Source organism: Coturnix japonica, chromosome 2, assembly GCF_001577835.2.
Source record: "Coturnix japonica isolate 7356 chromosome 2, Coturnix japonica 2.1, whole genome shotgun sequence".
Taxonomy (NCBI): domain Eukaryota; kingdom Metazoa; phylum Chordata; class Aves; order Galliformes; family Phasianidae; genus Coturnix; species Coturnix japonica.
The window spans coordinates 76,635,021-76,658,193 of NC_029517.1; the positions used below are offsets into that span (position 1 = coordinate 76,635,021).

The window sequence follows — 23,173 nt, forward strand, 5'->3', positions numbered from 1 at the left end:
AATGTACGTACTGCCAAAAGCAATGACATGAATAAGATAACTGTGAAGTAAAGGATATTTCTCTTTGGTGAGACAGGGCTTACACAAGTCTGTTAAAGACAGCCAATTAGATTTTTGAGTTGAATGTCTGACTGCAACTCTAATATTTCACTCAAAAATGTGCAAATAATGTATTTATGTTAGCTGAAAACAGAGTCACAAACATATCAATAAATAGATAATTTTCAGGCAGTCTTGAAACCTATTCTCAGATTCCTTTATCAGAATGGAAAGCACAGCTGCATATTTTCTGCTATTCACAGGACTGTCTTCAGATGATGTACCAAAATTTGTGAAATTGTTTGCCATAATGTGAACTAGTACTGCACTGTCCTGTTTTCACCCCAAATAGAGCTAACAGCGCACTGATGTTTGGTCATTGCTGAGTTACAGTTGCACACCTGGAGCAGGGTCAGATGAGTTAGCAGGGAAGAGCTGCTGCCATGATAGTGCAGGGCACAGGCTGGGCTGCACAGTGAGCAGCACTGGGCCACAGGTTGGACATGACTGGTATCAAGGATGAAATGTCACTAAGTATCAGTCATTGTATCATTTCTGGTAACATCTCAATAGCTACTAAATAACTGCAGACGTGAAATAATCCCAGCCAGCATGACATAAGGTAATACTAACTGAGCCTCCTACCCTCATGATTCGTTTTGGGGTGGTTTTCTGTTTGTTTGTTTTTAAGTATAAACTGCTATATCACTCCTTTTTATCCTGTTAGGAAGAACAAAGCAGAAATTTTAACTGAAATCTCCTAATATAATGAAGTCACCAACATAAAACAAAACAAATTAAGAAAGAAAGAAAAGAAAGAAAAGAAAGAAAGAAGAAAGAAGAAAAGAAAGAAGAGAAAAAAAAGAAAGAAGAGAAAGAAAAAAAAGAAAGAGAAAAAAAGAAAGAAAAGAAAAAAAAGAAAGAAAAAAAAAAAAGAAAAAAAAAGGAAAAAGAAAGAAAAAACAAAAAAAAAAAGGAAAAAAAAGAAGAAAAGAAAAAGAAAAAAAAGAAAAGAAAAAGAAAAAAAGGAAAAAGGGAAAAAGGAAAAAGGAAAAAAAGGAAAAAAAGGAAAAAAGGAAAAAAAGGGAAAAAAGGGGAAAAAAGGAAAAAAGGAAAAAAGGAAAAAAGGAAAAAAGGAAAAAAGGAAAAAAAGGAAAAAGGAAAAAAGGAAAAAAGGTGAAAAAAGGAAAAAAAGGAAAAAAAGGAAAAAAAGGAAAAAAAAAAATAGGGATAAAAAGGAAAAAGGATAAAAAGAAAAAAAGAAAAAGGAAGAAAGAAAAAAAAGAAAAAGAAAAAAAAGAAAAAAAAAGAAAAAAGAAAAAAAGAAAAATAAAAAAGAAAAAAAAGAAAAAAGAAAAAAAGAAAAAAAGAAAAAAGAAAAAAGAAAAAAAAGAAAAAAGAAAAAGAAAAAAAGAAAAAAAGGAAATAAGAAAAAAAGAAAAAAAGAAAAAAGAAAAAGAAAAAAGAAAAAAGAAAAAAGAAAAAAAGAAAAAGAAAAAGAAAAAAGAAAAAAGAAAAAGAAAAAAGAAAAAGAAAAAAAGAAAAAAGAAAAAAAGAAAAGAAAAAAGAAAAAGAAAAAGAAAAAAGAAAGAAAGAAAGAAAACAAAACCACAATCATGGTACCATAAAGAAAAAAAAAAAAAAAAAACCCAAAAAAAACTGGAAACTTCTAATTCTGTCTATTTGTCAAATTTTGGAGGCCATACTACACTTATAACTGTTTTTACCCTCTCACCACAAGTCAAGAAACACCTAAGCATTCCCATAACTATTTAAAACCTGAGCAAAGTGCAGACCATTGAAAAGAAATCAATTTAATTTTAGTGATGGAATAAGGCATGCTAGTAGTGATGATCCAGTACTGTTTTGTACATTAGTATCCAGAAAAACAAATGACCTGCCCTTACAGCTTCAATCTTATCTTTCCTAAATGTATATTTGTTCCTGTACAAAACACACATACTGGAGTACAGTGTTAAACTTCAACCAAAGAGACCATAGACATGCAAGCACACTTAGTAATAACCTACCACGCTATTAACAGAGTAATTGTGTCAACAGATTCCAGAGATTTGATAACTGTTTCTTACAAAAAATAATCTGCTACAAAATGTTGTATCTCTTAGCCTAATACCATACTCATGGGCACCACCAAAAACACATACAGTCACCAAATAAACTTACTATCGGTCACCTTTGAAATATTTAGACAACCGTATGTTCCCAATCCATAGTTGTTGCAATAACGGGGGAGAAAAGCGAAGACACACCTGTCATTGACGATATGATCAGTATCTCGTTTATTCCTTGTGCGTGTACCTTCTATATAGGATATTAGCTCGATACATATTTTGCAAAAGTGGAGTAAGTCATTGAGTGCCAATTACATGCATCCCCAGTTCTTTTGCAGGCTTGTTGTTATCATGCTGAAAGTTACCCTTGCCGAGTTCACAAAACCATGGTTATTTTCTCACCTCCAGGGCTCCTGTTGATCTCACGTGTCTTGAGGGTGCATGGCTGCTTGATTAACTGCACCATGTTTAAGACCCTTCTCAGCTAGCTGTACAACACTCTCTCTTTTCCCCGTTTTTCTTTTAGGATAAAAAAGGGTTGATTTAACGACCGATTAATGATATTTAACAAAGCGTTCCAGTTTCATTTGTTCAGTCAGGTTCTAATGTAGTTTTATCCTGTTCATAAGCTGCCTGTTCTGTGAATTCTCATTCTGGTCAATCGGACGCTCTGTAGACATTCTTCTTACAATACTGCTATAGAATAGCAAAACATACTATAAATTAATACTACTATATATAACTCATCAAGGCCTCGATTGACAATATCTAAAAATGAAAAAGATACAAGTCAAATCACATACACAATTACTATTAAATCCACTAAAGACAAACATTGTTTGTTACTGAAACCTAAGGTTTCTGCAACCTAGAATAATCCGTGAGGGTCCATTGTGTTATCTGTAATGATCAGGAAACGTCTTCAATTTTCATATACTCTAATATATTGCTTTTAAATGACCACTAAAATTTGTTGAACTAATGCTTTTAGGATGTCCTAACCCTGCTCTACCAACTGAGTTATCCGGGCTATTAATTGATTAAATGATCGCACATTTAATGAATAGCATGTTCAAATAGAACAATTTTAGGGACAAATGTACTAGAGTAGACACTGAGGGCAATTTAATACTTATTGACCTTTGAGAAACAGGCAAGCCATGTGGCTGGTGGATGCGACAAGGTGAGTGACAGCAGGGCGTACACCTGATTCAAGGTGCACATTTCCTCTCAACCATCACAGATCTCTCTGATTAGGTCTGAAGATTTCTTTCAGTTGTACACCTATCCGCATGGCCAGTGCGTGATATGAGGAGCCAGTGGACACCTGGCTTGGAAACAAATAACTATCAAATTTGTTCTATTAGCGTGCATTTTGTCTAAAAATTGTGCATGGTTATATTTTAGATCCCAATTAGTTGTGTAAAGAGGTATCGTTCTTGATACAGGCGTATTTCTTTACTGGGTTTCCCTTTCAGGTTTTGGGTGGCAAATTAGAAAACTAGATAATAAGGCTAATAACATCTAACCAATAGTTTTTACTAAAACATTAAAAAGAGCTCTTCCTGTAGATTCTAGATGATTGATCAATCCTGTTTAAAGTACACATCTGATCGTTTACTAAGGGTAGAAGAAGAACACAACATCTAGCTAAATGCTTCATAAATCCTAAATCTTGAGCTGCATTGGTAAAACGAACAATCACAGAATATCACAGAAATTATCCAAGGTTGGAAAGACCTAGGAAGATATCCTAGTCAACCATTAACAAATTCTGGCTAATCATATTCCTCCGTGCCCACTCCAGGTTGCTTGAGCATTTTCCCATGGTCGTGATCCATCCCTTCTAGACGTGGATTCCAATTTTTGGCTGACTACTCTTTCGGGAAAAGGTATCCTCTATGTCCGGCGAATTCCCCTTTTTGATGAGGCCTTTAAACCATTCCTCTAGTTCTATCACTATCCAGCTATGTCAAAAACTTTCTATATTATCTTAACACAAGTTACAAGGCATTACAACTAAGTAGGAACCAGCACCATTACCAATTACCTATAAGGGTGGGGGATGCTATTTTCTGCCTTTGCAGATGAGACGAAAGATATGCTGGAACCCAAATAGGGCCGGAGTCCCTGTGGGAAATGAACGAGCATATTCACGACCCAAGTTGTCAGTGGTAGGGAAAAGTCCAAGTCCGGTGGCCATATTCCAACACATTAACTAGGCTGTTCCTTTAGCATGGGGAAGCCTCAAAATGACGAATGGCACCATAAGACTGTATCTGATATGACATTGATTTCAGAAACTTCAGCACAAGACCAAAAACGAGCAAAACTTACTATATTTTCAAAAATTCGCACAGAAAACCAAGCAAACCTTTGCATAAATATTTCTAGTGGTGTGTTCCCAATATTCCCCTTTTGTTGTTTAATAATAAGAATGGATTTTCAATGTTGATAAATGTGATCAGTGATGCTTGTCAGGGGGAATGAGCAATGGCTGTTAGTTGTTTAACACACCCTTGGGGACAGTTTGAGTGGCCTTAGGGTGATATTGCGCCCTTATCTGTTTTTGTGCTGTGGGATATCCATGCAGTAAGCAGATAACCATGTTTACGGGTGTCGATGAACTGTGTTTCACTGTATGTGCTGTTGGCAAATAGTAATGAGTGGTAATCTATTTTATATGTGCATATTTTTTAGACAGCAAATTCAGCGAATGTGAGTGACATTTGTATGAACAGTTGAGAGGTGCCTTGTGCACATGATGTGTCCATTTGAGGCAAAAGAGGTATCAGGTCTTATGTAGCCGGCTATTCAATCATAAACACAGCGTATTGCATAGCAGAGAGGATCATTCTTAACACAGTTTTCCAGTCGTGAGGGGTCATAGCGTAACTGTCACTGTTTGCAACCAAAAGATTGTATGTAAAGGCTGACTGAACTCCGTATGTTCTCACTGACTCCCTTAGCTCCTTCACTGCCTCACAAGGCAGGGATTCCAAATGGGGGACCTGATTAGGAAAGGTTTGCAACGTGTCAGCATCACCCCTTAATATTGTTTCTTTTCTGCCTTGTTCTAAGACATCACAGTACGCTGTAGGGAAATTTGTCATTCCTGCTCCAAACAAAGTATCAAGAGAAAATGCGTCCGATTCGCTTTCTGGATCTACAGGACCGGGGTCACAACGATCCTCTGGTTTCGGTCCATCCGTGTCTTTAACCACGTTATACACGGGCTGCACAGACGCAGCAGCGCACGACGAGGGGGGGGCGGCACGGCGAGGCGCAGAGAACGACGTGGGCGAAGCAGAGGGCGGGGGGGCCGTAGAGACCGACAACGCGGCGAGAGACGTGTGCGGGGGGGCAGGCGGCCGCTGGCTGGGAACGGCAGCTTGTATCGGAGCGCGGCCGCTGTTCTTTCTTGGCCCTGGGCTGGAGGTTTCCTTGCCCGCGACGCTCAGGTGACGGTCTAATGTCCGCCCTCTGTTGTGGTTGTGTCGACACGGCAGTTTTGGCACCCACACCCGACAGCTTTGCATTCGTCGCAAATGCCTCTTAACCGCCACACCGGAAAACATTTAAAAAGAGGTTGCTTGGGCCTGCAGCTGGTTTACCGCAGACGCTTGTAAGGGATGCAAGAGCTGCTAAACACCTGATTCTGGGAAGCCTCAGCCTGTGCCTTTAAATCCTGCCCCTATAGCTCTTTAATAGCCTTCAACTATGAAAGCCTGAGCCCCCGTGGCACACTCGATAATCTGTCTAACGCCTCCTCTATTGTCCCAGTTACTCCTCAAAGTACGTTAGAATGCCACGAGCTTGTAGACATTACAATCTTTGAAGTGACAATGTTTTAGCATTATTTCCTCATGTACTCTAGGTACTCCAGGCCTTCTCTATGGCCTCAGCTACTTATCTATGAAACGCTCAAACAAAATCCTCTTTTCTTCCCTGCTGGATCCCAGTGTTAAGAAGGCAGCCCAACCTGGTTGCCTGATCTTATCCATTAGCCTGCCTGGCCACGTAATTGCACGTCCTTCTACATTTCAACTGGTCCTTAATAAGGCCTGGGCCTCCCGTCCGGATGAAAGGAACCCACCCTAAAAGTTCTTCAAACTGTGACATTGTATACAAGATTTCTCCGGCTGACCTACCTAGTCGCAACGCATCGTTGGCACCATTCCTTCCCAACTAAGCATTAAACTTAGCAATTGTTCGTGCTGCGAAAAAATCAACCTAGCTACTAGGCCCGACAATCAGATGACAACAAAAACCTGAGTACTCAACAGATGTAATGCCAGGTTAGTCTGTCTGCGTGGGCATCTTTTTACTCCAAACTGACGTACCTTAGACCGCAATGTGTGGACAACAAACTATCCAAATTCTTAAACGCACTGTAGCACCTGTGTCCCGCCCTGCAGCACCTTCAGGCGAATACCCACCAGCAGCACCGGCCTCGTGGCATCCGCTTTCCTACGACTCAATCTCAACCGTCTTCGCCACCTCTAAACAAGCCGCGCTGCAGCGCAGCCCACAGCCCCCCCCGCGCTCCACCGCGCGAACGGCACTCCGCCAGGGCACTCGTGTGCCCCAGGGAGCGGCTCACTTGCAAAAGAGGGGGTCGAGGGGGCGGCTTGAGCGCCATTGGTCGATGCAGCGGCTCGTCTGATACAGACTGATACCGGGAGACGGAGACGGAGGCACTCGGCTCTGCGAGCCACACGGCAACGCAGGCGCGGAGGCCCTAGGCGGCAAACTTTACCGGTGGACAAAAGCGAGGGCAACGGCCAATCTGGACCATTTCCATTATAATTCTTATTCCTACCCTGGCACACACTAGCTTGTTCTTGCCGCTTCCTTTTCTGCCTCAGCATTGTAGGCAAAAATATTATAAACCATACCGCCACCATTTCCCGCATTTTTTTAGCTGTTTTATCCCCATCTAATATTCCCTGGAAAACATTGCATTCTCCAAATTTACGCCCACTCAGCAAGATCATACACTAAATCGCGGATTCTGAAATAAACCCTTTAGCATACCCATACAGCATAACCAACTTCAGGGAGAGTTCCTTTTGCAAGTCTGTCCCTTAAACCTGACACACTTTCTTTTACAAAAGCAAAGAACCAATACCTGACACCCTTTTCTTAAAAAAGCAAGAAATAATTCAATAACCGCTTGCTTCCCATTACCATTCTGTCAGCACGCGTTGTGCAAGCCTTAAAGAGACGTCGTCGGCCCGTAGTCGGCGTAGGCCCTCTATAAGTCACGTAGAGCACCCGCTCCACCTATTCTTTCCATGGCGCATGCCTATCCCTGCTGCTTAAGAGTCCGAACACCTTCGCCGCCTGCAATCCTCTCCTGGAGCCATGTCGAGGTCACCAATTTGTGCAATAACACGGCGGGAGAAAGCAGGACGACCACAGCCTGTCGATTGACATATGATCAGCTATCTCGTTTATCCGTGGCCTGCGGTACCTTTATAATACGCGGATAAATTTAGCTCATACACTATTGCAAAAAGTGGAGCTCATCATTGCTTCCCAATATTACATTACCATCCCCGAGTATCTTTGCAGCTTGTTGTTATCATCCTGAAAGTTACTCCCTTGCCGAGTTCACAAAACCATGGTTAGTTTCTCACCATCCCAGGGCATCCTGTTGATCTCACTGTCCTTGCAGGTGGCATGGCTGCTTGATTAACTGCACCATGTTTACGACACTTCTCAGCTAGCTGTAAAAAACACTCTCTACACATAGTAAACATTCCATAACATTATCAGAATGTAAACTGCTGTTAAGAATATGAGGAAAATCATAAAGTATGACAATTCCTAATACAAAAACAAATACACAAACAATCATTTGCAAAAAAGCCCACATGTAAAACAAAGGAGAACCTTACCTGGTCTTTCCACTTTGATAACTTCAGCCCCTAGATCTCCTAAATTCATTGTGGCAAAGGGCCCTGCAAGCACTCTGTAAAATTTAGAAAGATTTTCTTAGCTTTTTCCATACGGTATTTGCACCCAGACAGTGTTCCAAATCATAAACAAAACACAAACCTGGTTAAATCAAGAATTTTCACACCATCCAGTGGCTTTACATTACTAGCACCTGACAAGAAACAGAAAACTGTAAGTTACTCTTGATTATTTTATTTTTTTATTTTTTGCAAGATGTTTCTGATTGATTTTAACTCTCATCATCCTCTCTACCTGAATAGGGATAATTAAATAATAAATAATAAAACTGTATGTAGAGGATTATATTATATCAATAAAGCCCCTCAAAATCCCAAAATCTTATGGTTAATATTGCAAAACCTACTCCAAGCACCTCAGAATTCTACAGAACTCTTGAATACTTGAAGGTATTTAATACGTACCTACCACTAACACACGTACAGCTTTCAAAGACGAACCTGATGAAAGATCTGATAAAAGCGCAGCAAACGTCAGAACTACAAACTAAAATTAACAGATAACAGACCAACTTTAAGTACAGAATCCACAGCAGCCAAGTGGTCTGACCCATGCACATGTACCATACCAAAAAGACTCTACGTTTCAAATACAGATTATGGAACTGAAGGCAGAGTGTGTGAACCAAAACTACACTTGTTCTGCCTTTCCATTTTTGATAGCAACTATGCATGCAAGATAACCGAGATAAAATCACCATCCCTTTCTCCTTCCCCTCCCCACACCATCCAGCCTGACCAGGCCTGAGAAACAGCCATCATTCCAGTCCAGAGGGGTCTGAGCTTCACGGTGTTTGGTTTTCTGATGCAATATGCAGATCAGGCAGAATGTTGAAAATCGGCTGATCTAGGAAGACCCATGTATATCGCATATTTCAAACCCTATAGGAAAATTCAAACTGCCACTTCTCTTCAACATCGCACAACTAAGTTAGAGCTCCAGCTCCTGAAAAAATACCTGTGCCAGTGCCAGGTAAACATTACAGATCCTCCATGCAACTTCACATGTATCCAGTTGGCTATACTTATGCAAACAAACGAGCATATGCTTATTGAGGAACAGTGTGCATTTCCTTCACTGTGACCTTACTGTCAGTTTAGGAGTTAACAAAGAGGGACCAGATTACTATGTGTGCCCACTAGTGTGCCCCGGTGGCGCAAGTGGTAGGAATGCTGCCTTGCAACACTGGAGGCCCTGGGTTCGAATCCCCCCCTGTGGCACAAGTGGTAGAAGTGCCGCTCTGCTACACAGAGGCTCGAACCCCAGGGGTTGGACTCGATGATCACTAAGGTCCCTTCCAACCCGCACGAGACTATGATACTATACTGTTTCCATTTTCTCTTATATTTTTCCCTTTTAATTATTTCAGTAACTGTGACTGAAATTGAAACCCATTCTCCCAATTCTACCTTTATTCTGCTTGTACACAAACTATTCCCACCACATCTGAACTGACCCCAAACAGGACAGCCACGCTCCATTATAAGATAGCTCTGCTGGAGAATAAACAGATTCATTCACACTCAATACTGATCAGGACCCACAGTTCAACCCACCAGGCTGTTCCCAAAGCAAAAGCAGGGGTAGCCATGGGCAAGCCTATCGTAAGGTTATGAGTGAGCATCACTCCTCAGACATCAGATCCCAGCTTTCACTGGGCAGCCAATTTTAACCTCTCACATGCAGCACATTACAACCAAGCCCGTCCCAACCACGGTTTGCTGTCACGCCAGGGGTGCACTTGCTGAGGGAACACAACACAATGCTCCCTCAAACAGTAACGCAATCAGTGCAGTTATCAGGGTCTTTTTGTTGCTGTTTAATAAGAAAGAGAAGTGTGAAAGCCAATGGAAACTGACTCTGATGCAGCTTTTTTTCTTTTACAAAAGAAGGGAACTGTTTGAAGCTACAATTTTGAAGTCTTAAAGGTTAAATAATAATGATTTTTAAAAGACTATCAAAGCCCAGGTGTTCCCAGTAGCATTCTCCGATGCGACCCAGGGCAGCCCCGCACCGCGGCGCCCGGTACCAGCGCGGCAGGGCCGCCGAGCAGAGCCCAGCTCCGGCTGCGAGGTCGCACCCGCCACCGGCACAGCCGCGTAGCGCACCGCGGGTCGGCCGATGACAGAAGACGCGATAAGGGGGAGAGACTGAGCCGGGCGCGGCGCGGCTACCTGCCGGAGGAGCACCGCCACCCCGCGCCCCTCCGCAAGTCGAGGACGAGGCAGCGCTCAGTGCAGTACGACACAAGCTCCTCCACAGCCCGCGGCCGCAGCACCTCCGCACCAGCTCGCTGCCCAGCATCCTCGTGAGCGGGGAAGGGGTAGCACAACTCGAAGCGGTACTCGAACGGCAGCCACTAAGTGACACAACGAACGTCGTGAAAAGGAGAGCGCTCCGCTACCCTGCACGGCGCCTGCGCGGCTCCCAACAGCCTCCCGATCTCGGGGAGGGAGGCGTTAAATTGGCCCCGACTTGGGGCGGTGCGTTGGTTTGTCGTCTCGTTGTGGTTCTCTGGGGTGGGCGGTTGGGTCTTGCGTAACTCTGCTTTCTTAGGTATCTTCCTGAAGGATTCAGGGGAGCTGTGTAAGCCTAGCGTGCTATGGCCCTGTTGAATGATTTGGGCTTCACAGGATGCCCATGGATGGCTTGAAGCATCTGGCTGTCGTGTTCCTTGCTTGTCATGCAGGCAGGCTGCAGTTCAGACAGGCTCCCTCTGGTCCTGTTCTTAGTAAAAGGGGGCCAAAAAGTGGCAACAAAGTCCAGTTTTATCTCCCATACCATGTGGGACACAGGTGGTTGGCCTATATAAATAGGGAAATGCACATTGCAATGGTAATTCTAGTTGTGGCTTAATTGGAACATAAAGCTCAGGATTTATACAGGATGACTTTATTTTTGGTCTCTACTAGGGCACCCTAGCTCTTAAGCACTTGTTTCTGGTTTAGTGTACAACTAGGTGCATATGATGCTGCCAAGATTAAATAAAACTAAAATATCCCCACAAGAATCTACCATACTTATGAGTTAGGCAGTTGTACTGCGTGCCATTAAATTATCTCACTAGCAGGAGGAGGATCCTTTAGCTCGGTTTCCCTGTGCTGAGGGTGCAATGTCAGTTGCATCATAAGCTGATCCTTCAGCTGCCTATGGATGAGTTAAGTGGAAGGGTTAACTTTGCTGAATCTGTAAGTGATTCTGCCCTGAGCTGACTACTGAATGTTTTTAGCTTGGGACAAAGAGGAGCTTGTTACATGAAAACCCACACAGCGATTTAGCATTTATTTATGGACAAAAAAAGAGCTGTGAGGTTAACATCCGTACCTCAGTGGTAGGATAACACTTGTGACTGCTTGAAGAAGAGCACTGCAAATACCCCAGTCTTAGACGTTTTCCTTCACAAAGATCTTGCATTCTGAGGAATAACACAGGGGAAAATCAACTGTGCTGTAATCCCTTTTTACTGAGCTGTTCAGGATTTAGACTCACAGTTGAGAACAAGAGTGCTGTATCTCTTTATCTGCTTTATCTCGCCCAAAACGGGATTCTCCTTCAAGAGAGCACTTGGTCCTGGATTCTCGGAGACCATACGTAGGTCTCGCTGTCTGAGCTACCAAAGCGTTACCGGCAGTTCGAAGTCACCCTTCCGTTAAAGCATCGTCCAACGCATCTTTACGTGAGTTCCTCGCTTCGCCTTCCCGGTCCGGAACCTTGTAAGCCCGGAACGCTGGCGCCGGGCAACGGGGTGGGGAAACTGCGAAAAGGAACATCCGGCGCCGAGGCTGTGTGCTTGTCCGTGTCGCGTTGCGCAGGTTTTATTTCTTTTTCTCTCCGCCTGTTCTGCATCGTGCCGGCCGGGACATGTACCGGCAGAGTTTCCGACCCCCGACGCCTCCGTACGCGGGCGGCGGGTTCCGGAGCCCTCCCTCCGGCGGCGGCGGTCCCGTGCCCCCCTCGCCGCGGGGCTACGGCAGTCCGCGTCACACGCCGCCCTACGGCCCGTGGCCTGGGCCTTACGGCGGCGGGCTCTCGCCCCGAGACCCCGGCTGCGGCGGCGGCGGGCGGTTCGGGAGCCCGTCGCCGGGTGGGCAGACCCCGCGCAGGCCGCAGAGCGCCAGCCCCCGCTACCCGGCTGCCCGCGGCGGCAGGTCCCCGGTCGGAGCTGCCCCACACCTGCAACAGCACAAGCGCTCGCCCGGGGGCTACCAGAGGCACTACCAGGTATGGGGCAGGGCGCCGAGGGGAGGGAGCGAGCGAGCGAGCGGCGGGCAGAGCACGGCCGGGGCTGGGAGTGAGCGGCAGCTCCGTCCTCCGGGGAAAGGGACTCACACCGCGCTCAGCGACGTCTGCCCTCCGTCATTAGGAAAAATGGAGAGAGCCCGGTGAGGGAAAGGGCCCCTAGGCTGCCCGAGGCCTAGTACCAGGATACGAGGGCTTCCTTCCTCCTAACATTCTGGCACGGGAGGGTGGAGAGAGAATCGTATACCAACTAAGACTGCAGTAAGCGTCTCTGTCCCTTGTATTTACTTCCCTTTGGTCTTTTCCTCTTAAAACAGCCATGAAGCACTGTTTTCCTTGTCAGTGCTGACTGATATTGCAGGAGCTGCCCTGTGCACATGCAGAAGTGCTCTGGGACAGACTTAGAAGTGAGGCATAATCTGCTAAAGAGAAATAAGCTGAGGTTCCCCTAAACAGAAAGGAGAGCATCTGCTGGGATCACAACATGCCTTTTACGAGTCCTTGCCTTGCACTGAAAGCTTCCATTTACAGAAGGTTGTTTTATCAAGAGTTAGCAGTAACTGGCTCAGTGAGTTACGCTGTTAATCAAGGTGGCATACTTGGTGTGTGACTGGTAGTACAGGTAGGGATAACAGATCCTGAGATACCACACTCTCCTGTATAAAGCCAGATATGTCTGTGTTAGGGAACCCTCAAAAGTGTAAGAAATATCACATGCTGTACAGACCATGGTAAAACTTTCAGGTGCTCCTGATGATGCTTTGAAGTGTAAAATGAAGTCAAATCTTAATACAGACTACTTAAATCTTAATGTGCCTGCATTACATAGTGACAGTTCCAAATCCTTTTGCTGCTAGTGCTAGTCAGAAGTGTTTCTACCAGGTTCTGTGAGCAGGAAGAGTCTCATAGTCTCAATCTTTGGTGTTAAGAAAGAAGCCTGACATAAAGAAGCTTGAATCCAGTCGCAGGGTGCCATATTTTCGCTTCTCTTCTTCTGCAGACCTTGTGAGTAGTTTAAAAGCATTGACCTGAATGCAGTGCTTCTTAACACTTAGACATTTGTCTGACTGCAGCTTTGCCTAGGACTAAGGTAACGTGTGCAAGTACTTCTACATGCGTACACGTGGGTTATTTTGCTTGGGAAGAAATAGAGATAGTCATGGAGGGAGGAAATCTCAAAACCATGAGTCCTCTTTTTTTTTTTTGAGGTGTGCAAGAATGTCCATCCACGAGCCCATGAGTGGATTTCAGTAGAGGGATTTTGTTGCATGTTCTGAACATCACGTTTCTTTAGAGGGGTTGTCCCCTTGTCTTCTGCAGATGCTATTGTTAAGCTAACTATCGTACTCCTAAAATTCCTGATGTTAATGTCACCTTTGAGATGAAAATATTAAGTGACCCCTTAAAAATCTTATACTGAAATCCAAAAGACAGTTCCTACTTCAGTGTTCTGTGTGATGCCATGTTGCTAGTATTCTACACTCACTTTTGCACTTTGAGCAGAAAGAACAGAAAACTTAAAGAAAAACTTTCACGTGGGGAATGTTTTACTGAGCTTTCTGTTTTTCCACAGGGATGCACCTGCTTCTAAATTTTATGACAAGTCTGTTGAATCTCACAAATATCACCTCTTAGCATAAATTTGTTAACTGGAAAAAGGTACTGCGATTACGTTGGCCATTTCCTTAAGGAAAGTTCAGCAAGGAAAGGTTATTGCCACTAACAACAGCAAAATAAAATTAGATTTTTAAGATATCATTGGCTTGAATTTTACTTATACAGGTAGGGCTGTGTGTTTTCCTTTTCCACAGGCCTCTAATGTAAGGAATCACCTCTTGATTTTTTTCCCTAAAGAAAATAAAAAATGGAAAATGTGTTTATGTATTTAAATTTAATGCTTATTGAAAGTTTTTTTATTTTGTATGATGCAGTAATACATAACAATCTAGTGATGCTAGATGTCAAGCATGTAAAAAACTTCAGCATTGTTATGGCCTGCATTATATTGTAATGAAATTTAGAGTTATAAATCTGTCCAAAAGAGTCTTACCATTGAATTAGTTTCTTCTATCACTGTATTTATTACAGATAATTATGTTGATCAGTCCAGCTTTCCTCTGAGAGCTGTGGATTACACATAACACTAAAAACACTCCACATTTAAACAGTGTAGGTGTCATGGGGTTTTTATTAGACATTATGTTTATGTGTTTTTTATTTGGAATACTGTGTATTGTATAAAGCATACTGTGTATGCTTTACTGTTAGCATGTTTGCATAAATAATATTAATGCCATTTTTGCTAGCACATATTGACTCGACTTCTTGTCCTTTAAAAAGTGTTTTAGATGTATACTGACCTTATCCTCATGCTTTTGGTATTATATACTTCATAAAATAATTGACTGTGATGAAACATTAGAAACAAATGTCCTGCAAATTGCACATGGATGTTCCCATATTTAGTTGTATATCCACCATAATCAATCTTTAGAAATTCTATAGAAATGGTTATTGGGACCACACAAGCAGGCTCCTGGCAGAGTACTTTTTCAGAAATAGGTTCCATACTAAACTGTTTCAGTGCCCTCAGTCTAAGCACAGGGGGCTTCACTTTATCGCAGCCTTGCTCCATTTTACCCAGAAATTGCTTTACATAGTTATATATAGTTATATTATGTAGCGGATACTAGTTAGTCAGTTACTTCTAGTCCAAAAAAACCCACCACCTCTAATCCTTGTTTTTACAGTCAGAAGCTGGCATTAACCTCAAGGAATCCTGTTCTTAGGCATTCACAATGTAACAGGCATGTTTTTAGACTAACAACAGCGTATCTGTAATATTATTTGTTTAACTTTGGTTAAAACAAACCAGCTTAAATGAATGTAGCTTTAGACAAAACTTTGCTTTTTAAGGAAGCGAATTTGAGGAAAGGATCAATAGATGATGTTGGGAGAAAAACATTACAGTAATTTGCTTCATCTTAGCCCTCTTTAAGTTGCAGACCCTAGCAGATTTCTGAAAGCAATTGTGGGGTCCGTGACCTTTGGAAGAAATAAAATATCAAAAGCCTCCAGACAAAATAATTTCCTTTCATGTAATGCCTGTTTAATTTCCATCAAGATTTGTATATTAAAAGAAAGTCATCTTAAGTTTCACAAACACTAATTTGATTAAAGCAAAGTGTTTCTCAGTGTTCCTCAGGTCATTTGTAGCAATTTGCCTTATGTACAGCTATGCTCAATCTTCAGTACTGAATATCCGACTTCTACTCTTGTGGACGTAATCAATGTTTCCTCAGACTCCTCACTGTTTTGTTGTGCAGCTTTTGAGTTAGATATGTTGTTAACTGAAGTTGCTTATGAAAAATAGCTTTTCTGTAGTTATGTATTAGTATGATGAAAATGCATTTTGAAGAAGACCAGATTTTATCCTGGTAAATCACAACTGATTAATATATAATAAAGCCAATTTCTTTTGAGTGGAAGCAGCAGGTGAAAGCTAATAGTTATTGTTTGAAGATTATTCATTATAAGCTTCAAAGCTCTACTGCATTAGAAGGAAACTTAGTTTGAATTAGTCTATTAAATGTTTCTTTACTTGATGGTTTTCTTCCAAAGGGATCACCCAGGACATCTACTCCATTTGGTACAGCGCATGGCAGAGAGAAAAGAGAGTCTAATGATGTGGAAAACTATTACAGACCTTCAATGCTTGAGGACCCATGGGCTGGCCTAGAGCCAGTTTCTGTCACAGACATAAACCTGCAGTACAGAAGTGAGCAAACAACATATCCTGGTAAAAAAGGGAGGTATTTCAGTTAACACTTTTAAAGGCCAAATAACTCCATCCTGCCAGGAAAACTTTGGGACAAAATCTTTTTATTTACACAAAATGAACAGTAGTAAAGGTCTTGGTTAATGCTTATATTTTATCACATCCACCTTTTATCCATTTTTTTTTAATTATTATTATTATTATTATTTTAATTGCATTGGAAATTTTTATGTATGGGGAGGGAAAAAAAAATGGTAGGATGAGTTACCTCTCTGGCTACGTGGAAGTGCCTACCAGCTTTGAAGAACAAAATGTTCTTTAATCACCAGCGAGATTTGTGACTGTCAAAACATATATTTATCTCTTCCATGCCAGATTGTTAGCCTTTTATTGTAAACTCCTTTAAATAATGGTATTTTTTTATGTTTCAGCATTTTTAGAATGAAGTAACTTGGAAATAAAGTAAACATTTTGTAAATCCTTGTTTTGTAATGTATAAAGATTATTTTAGGACTTTCGTTAAGGCGTACTGATTAACAGAAATAGTACTAGTTATATTAGGTGACTTTGTAAATGTGCTTGTATGCTCTAGTTAACATCTGACTTTGTGCATAGTATTTTTTGTTAATTGTAGTGCAATGTGAAACTGAAACATGACTTTAGCCATCTCAGGAAACAGATGTGTTGTCTTATAAATGTTTAATTTGTTGAACCAGACCTTGAATCCTAAACATTATTCTGTAATATTTACTTCTGTATCTCAAAAAAAGAAAAAAGCTTTTGAAAGAAGATTACATGTTTCTGGATTATAACCAAGTCTGTGGCAATTTTAGGCTAAACAACACAAAATATGAGAATTAAATTAAAATGTATTTTCTGGATTTACCTTTAGATTAGCATAGAATGAATGGAACTTTGTTGTACGGTTGACGTTAGTACGTTAATAGCATCTTATTTTTGTTTTCCTCTGGCTTTTTAATTTTTTACCTACAGCTGGCATCTTTTTCTAGAGAATTGTTGTTTTCAGTGTGTTTATTTTTATCTTGAAGAGGAAAACAATCAGGTTTTTGTCTTTTTTGTTTCTGTGTATGGAATATCCATTCTTAAATTCACTAGTGAATATTATAAGTTAGTGCAAGTAAGGAATAGTTCCAGCTGTAGGCATGCTCTTTACATGCAGTGTTAAGTGCGCAGTGGATATCTAAAGTGTTGTTTGACCCTATTGTTATTTGTTGATTATTGCTTCTAGGCGCTACGTGGAAGATGAAAACTCAGTTAACTAAGTAACACTAGTTCAGTCTTCAAAACATATTTATTTTCTTTTAAGCTTATCTACTTCACAGAAAACTAGAAAATATTTTTGTAATCATGAAGCATGGTTATGTGGAATAGCGTGGGAATTGCATTATGTTGTTCTGAGTATTTTTTTTTTTTGCTGAGCTACAGTAGTCCTGTAGTGCTACTTGGTCTGTTTCATTACAGAGTATCTTTGCTTAATACCACCTTCAGGAACAACTTAAAAGTGGAGGGGGGACTGTGTGTGGGTGGGTGACTAGTTAGAACATGCTAGCTGAGTCTTAAACTTTTATGACTGTAACCTAAAGTTTTTCGCTTGTTTTTCTTCAGTTGGACTTTTTGTTTGTTCTAGTACTATATCCAAAAGGCTGCTCAGAGAACTGAGAACATAATGCCTGCTTGATATCACAAGTTCTTAAATCATCATCCCCGAATCAAAACTGTCATTTCCATTGCAACTGTCAGTATTCATATCTGTAACGCATACCAGCAGAACTGAAATTATTTGATTACTTGTACAAACTCTACAGAATTTAAAGTAATTCAATTATGTCATTTTGAATTATAGAATATAAAGTTTTCTTTCTTTTTACCTTTGCAGGTTCTGTAAAGCTCACAAGGTTATAGAGTGATTAACTGAGTCATCTTTTTTGTAACTTTTCTCCTTTGCGATTCAACGCACTTTACTTTTTGTAATGTGTTTGATGATCTCATGGAATTAGATCAGATAGTACCTGATGTTTTAAGAGAGCAAAGTTATTATGTGTTCCCAGTGAGACATGAGAAGAAACTGGGTTTAGAAAGGAGAAAGGAAAAGGATTCATGACAGAACAGAGACTGTTAGAGACGGAACTCTTTTTACAGTAACAAATATCAGCTGCCCTTGCACACTGCAAAGATGCATTTTTTTTTTATTTTGGCTTTCCAGTTGACCAAGGGATCAAAGCCAGTCACCTCTGGTAATAAATGTTTGCTCCTGGAGCAGGGTGTCAGACATCAGTGAAGGTAAATGTTCCAGAAAGTGAAGTCAGGAAACAATCTTGAAGCGCTGCTTAATCAGTACAGGCTTTCCACAGTGCCATCTTTTAAGCTGCTGCACCAGTGCACTTCAGGATATGACCCAACAATTAAAAGTACATCACACTGCTAAAGACTCCTATAATTTGGTCAAGAATCTGCAAGGAATTTAGATGTAATAAGGATACTAAACTCGTCACACCATACCAGAAACTTTAAAGTGATTCAGCTTTCTGTCTTCCAGGAGAAATTCTGAAATTACAATAACATTTCAAAATGTTGTTGGATAGCTGTAAAATGCATGAACACATGCTTAGAACCATAAATATAAAAAAATAAATATTAAAGCCAGACTAAACTTTGCCCGGTATTTTGTTTCAGTTTTGTTTGTTCGGGTTTTTTTTTTCTATGATAGCCAGGAAACTAGAGCACTTAACTTGCTGATTTTTGTCCCTTTTCCCATATGGCAAACATTCTTTCTCCCACATGTTTCTAATGAAGATAGGATATATCACTTCCTCATTTGTTTATGAAGCCTCTTCTTAGCACCAGTATAGTTCTGGAAGTAGTATTTGATGATAAGGAAAAAAACCAAAACATCTGAAATGCATCCTTACTTCATGAGCCCATGAAACAGAATAGTTTCTCTGTCTCGCTGATGAAGGTATTCTTCTGTAATGAGAACACTTAAGAACTTGGGTGTTATGCTTTTTTTCAGCAGACTTTAAGGTAAGTCATTTAACTCTTCAGAAGTTTGGATTAATAATCATTCTGTCCATTCAGTTTTGTTTGCGTTCTTTGTCCATCGAGATTTATTTTCCATTCAGTCACAGTAAAAGGAATTGCATAACTCACTGCTAACTCTATCAAAAAATAAAAATAAAAAAATCTGTAATTCTGTTTGCTAGCTGCTGTGCTCAATGATGAGCTGCATATGACAGTTAGACTACTGAATTAATTCGAGTACAATTCTGTGTGACATGGTAACACAGCAGGTGAGGAGGAATCCCAGCTTGTGTACAACAGTTCTTCAGAGGTGGTTCAAGTTTGGGTTTTCACTGCAGCTTTATGATCCAGAATAGTAACTTTTCTCTGGCACCGCAGATGCACTGTTTTACACTGAAATTGTAAAACAAGCTATTTAGAATGTTACATTTCAATTTAAATGGGGTTTTAAAGTTTGTATTAAACTTTAAAAAAAAACAACTAGCATTAATACACTGAGGTTTACCATTTTTCTAATGTAAAAACTGGAAACACATTGCAGAGGAAATGCTTCTGATCAGCAGAATGGGTAACTGCTTCTGCAGTCAGGCTTTTTTCCTGTTGAGGGTATCTTTGTATGCTCTTCAATTTATGTGTGTTTATTAGAAACCTGGCAGAATAAGCATACGTTTTATGTATAGTCTACAAGTATCTATTCTCTAGCTCCCTCCTAAAGGAAAGTTATTGTAGTCTGTTTGGCTTTTGAGTTATACTTAGGAGTAGTCTTGTTGACATCATAGGCTTTTACTCATGCACCCAACGTCTAACAAACATTAAAGTTTGAAAATTATCACCCATTGGTCTGTCATTGCTGTCATTGCTCTTTACAAACTATGCAGTGAGCTACTGTGTCTTGCAATTGCTGTGAATTCTGTATCATACATGTGCTTTTTATATATGCGCCAAGCCTGTCATGCATGGAATTCAATTTATGTTTTTAAGCTACATTTTCCTAAATTCTTAAGAGTAGATATTTTGTTCTCCTTTCCCCAAATTTTCCTTCCTTCCAACTTGCTTATATTAGGAAGTTAAATGGAGGATTGCATCCACTGATTGCTGAAGAATCAAGTAATGATTTCTGTGTCCCAGTCCCCCAGAAGTTTGTGTGCGAGCAGACATAGGTAATGTAATTTCAGATGACTCAACTTCTTCTATTCAAAGGAAGGAAATTGAAGGTATGTGATGAGTAGTGTAGTTTGTAGAATTATAGAATGGCCTGGGTTGGAAAGGACCACAATGATCATCTAGTTTTTCCATTCCCTCTTTCAGCAGAACAAAAATTAAGCCAATGCTAATAATACTGAAAATAATACTATCCCACTCCTTAGTAAGACAGAAGAAGGGATAAAATTGAAAGAATTGCACAATTTCACAGATCACAAGACCATGCTTGTTTGTGTTTTTCTTCTGGAGAAGCACTGACTTGTAACTAATAGCTTCAAGGCTGGCCAGGACATGAACTTTGGACAAAATCACCTAATCACCTCTGTTAAAAAGGAAAATTCTGGTTTATATGAAATACAGAATAAATTTCACAGACCTGAAGGCTGTATTGTTCACTGGATGTGGAAGGCTTTTGGCAGTAGATTAGTGTATGTTCCCTTCAATTAGAATAGAAAGTATTCCTGCATTAGGTGTTCACGTTGCCAGTATTTTAGCAGGGAAGTCATTTTCAGATGTTAAAATTAATTCCCACAGTTGCTTAATTATCAGTATTCAGTTTTTTTCAGGTAAGAGTGACATGAGCATGGATGATTTATTGAATTCATACTTTTACAGAAGATAGAGGTTTGTTTTATTCAGATGTCAGTCTGAATTCGAGTAGTGGTGGTAGTTGCATACTGCAGGTAGAAGATCTGAGTCTTTTTCATTTCCTACTTGGAAGAGCTTCCATTTTCCAGAAGAGGCTGATACAATTCACACAGGTGTGCTGGGTAAGAGCTATTATAGTGAAGATGCTGGGCTGGAAGCATTTTAGACTGCCATGATCTGCACAGGGCCAGATGCATTGTATGAGCAGAGATGTCACTGTAATTCAGTGTAACCTCTACTTCCACGTTTCCAGACTGCTGGTAGAAGGGAATTTTAACATAGGCAAAACAAGTAAGTATGGCTTCCATCCCCCTGTATTCATTCCTCAAGGGACTCTTCATTTTCTAAGCTTACAGTGAATCACAGCATTAATGGGATGAAGGCTAAAAGGATTTAAATAGCAAAAGAAAATTAGGAAGCAAAGAATTTGATATCAGGTCAGGCTGAAATTTTTAACAATGATTTTATAATGGGGTGCATTTATAAAAGCACTTTTATTGTCAGCAATGATCATGCTGCTTAGTGATGTATTAAAATATATTTAAACCCGGTATCCATGTGTTTTGCCACAGTCTAATTGATGTGTAGTCAAGATAGCTGTAAGTTGTTACTGTAAAGTCAGCAAGTGTTTGCTTTGGGTTTAAATACTTGTAACCTGCCTGAGAGAATTGCATGAGTTCAGACTGCTGAACTTGCTGTTGATACATTAGTGTAAATACTTATAAATGGAAGATCAACCCCTTTTTTACACTGATGCAAATCATTCCCCTTTCAAGTATCACATTGAGCTAATGCTGCAACAAGGGAAGAGGAATTAACTTAATTGATAACTACTGTGATTGATTACAGAGCAGAAACCACAAATGACAGAGCAAATATAAACTTCAAAAAACACTGATTGCCAACTGGGGAGTAATATCAGCAGTAATTGGGTTAAAAGTAGTAGTTGCACAACACTTTTAAAATCAAACCACTGCCTCCTGTGGCTTAATGAAAATTATTAGGTTAATGTGAAATAACGCTTTTGAGTTGTATTCCCATAACGGATGTTAGGAATTAACATGCTGTTATTCCCACAGTGGAGTTGGCAGAAAAGAAGCTTCTTCACTTCTCTGTTGCAATGTCTAGCAACTCTGTATCATCTTGTGTATTTTCTTAAGCTTAGTTAAACTTTGCAGTTGAAGATCTCAGAGGTCTCCAAAAAAAAGGAGAGTAAACACTTGCATACCAGCCAAGAGTACACCTTGTGTTGTTATCCGCAGGAAGGCACCAAGGGTCACATCTATAGATTACATGCCACTCCACATTCCTCAAGCTTTTTTCTTTGTTTGTAAATCTGTAGTAGTCTTCTGGTTGCTATGGCAATTCAATTACACCAAACAAAATGATTTGGTTGTTATTTCCAGATGCTAAGAAAGCAGTATGTTGAGAATCATAGAATTACCCAGGTTGGAAAAGACCCTGAAGATCATCAAGTCCAACCGCAGCCTAACCAGTACCCTAACTCTAAAAACCCTCCACTAAATCATATCCCTGAGCACCACATGCAAACGGCTCTTAAACACATCCAGGGATGGTGATTCAACCACCTCCCTGGGGAGTATATTCCAGTACCTAACTACCCTTTCTGTAAAGAAGTTCTTCCTAATATCCAACCTAAACTTGCCCTGGCGCAACTTGAGGCCATTTCCCCTTGTCCTGTCACCTGTCACCAGTGAGAAGAGACTTGCCCCACTCTCACTGTAAGAACCTTTCAGGTACTGGAGGAGGGTGATAAGGTGTCCCCTCAGCCTCCTTTTCCCCAGACTAAATAGCCCCAGCTTCCTCAGCCTCTCCTCATAGAGCTGATTCTGCAAGCCCTTCAGGAGCCTCGCTGCCCTTCTCTGGACCTACTCCAGTACCTCCATGACTTTCCTGTGCTGAGGTGCCCAAAACTGAACACAGTACTCGAGGTGAGGCCTCACCGATGCTGAATACAGGGGCAGGATGACTTCCCTAGTCCTGTTCACCACACCATTCCTCATACAAGACAGGATGCCATTGGCCCTCTTGGCCACCTGGGCACACTGCTGGACATATTCAGCCAACTGTCCATCAGCACACCAAGGTCCCTTTCCATCTGGGAGCTTTCCAGCCACACTTCCCCAAGACTGTAGGGTTGGCTGGGGTTGTT

The 23,173-nt window shown here is 40.9% G+C and overlaps 2 protein-coding genes across 6 annotated transcripts in view; one reads left to right on the plus strand and one right to left on the minus strand.

Moving 5' to 3' along the window:
• The window catches only part of SUGCT (succinyl-CoA:glutarate-CoA transferase), a 331,487-nt gene extending 320,911 nt beyond the window's left edge, over positions 1–10,576 (minus strand). For all 4 annotated transcript variants that reach the window (XM_032442546.1, XM_015854946.2, XM_032442545.1 and 1 more), the window contains exons 1-3: positions 10,268–10,576; positions 8,175–8,226; positions 8,015–8,088 (exon numbers count right to left, since the gene is read on the minus strand). In XM_032442546.1, the coding sequence (XP_032298437.1) occupies positions 8,015–8,088; positions 8,175–8,226; positions 10,268–10,397 (256 nt within the window). In that variant the 5' untranslated portion in view covers positions 10,398–10,576. The remainder of the gene's footprint in view (positions 1–8,014; positions 8,089–8,174; positions 8,227–10,267) is intronic.
• A 1,222-nt stretch (positions 10,577–11,798) lies between these two features.
• MPLKIP (M-phase specific PLK1 interacting protein) lies at positions 11,799–19,981 on the plus strand. Of its 2 annotated transcripts, XM_015854949.2 has the most exons (3): positions 11,799–12,314; positions 15,954–16,140; positions 18,008–19,981. In XM_015854949.2, the coding sequence occupies exons 1-3, from the start codon at positions 11,955–11,957 to the stop codon at positions 18,031–18,033; spliced, it is 573 nt and encodes a 190-aa protein (XP_015710435.1). In that variant the 5' UTR covers positions 11,799–11,954; the 3' UTR covers positions 18,034–19,981. The 2 variants fall into 2 exon arrangements, with proteins under 2 accessions (XP_015710435.1, XP_015710436.1); XM_015854950.2 differs by having other exon boundaries at positions 11,801–12,314; positions 15,954–19,978.
• Positions 19,982–23,173: the final 3,192 nt, after the last annotated feature.

Excerpts from the sequence above, each read along its gene's own strand:
- MPLKIP (XM_015854949.2), top strand. The coding sequence starts at position 11,955 with ATGTACCGGCAGAGTTTCCGACCCCCGACGCCTCCGTACGCGGGCGGC. Across the intron at positions 12,315-15,953 it reads GCTACCAGAGGCACTACCAG|GGATCACCCAGGACATCTAC; the intron begins GTATGGGGCAGG and ends TTTCTTCCAAAG. Across the intron at positions 16,141-18,007 it reads AACATATCCTGGTAAAAAAG|GTTCTGTAAAGCTCACAAGG; the intron begins GGAGGTATTTCA and ends TTACCTTTGCAG.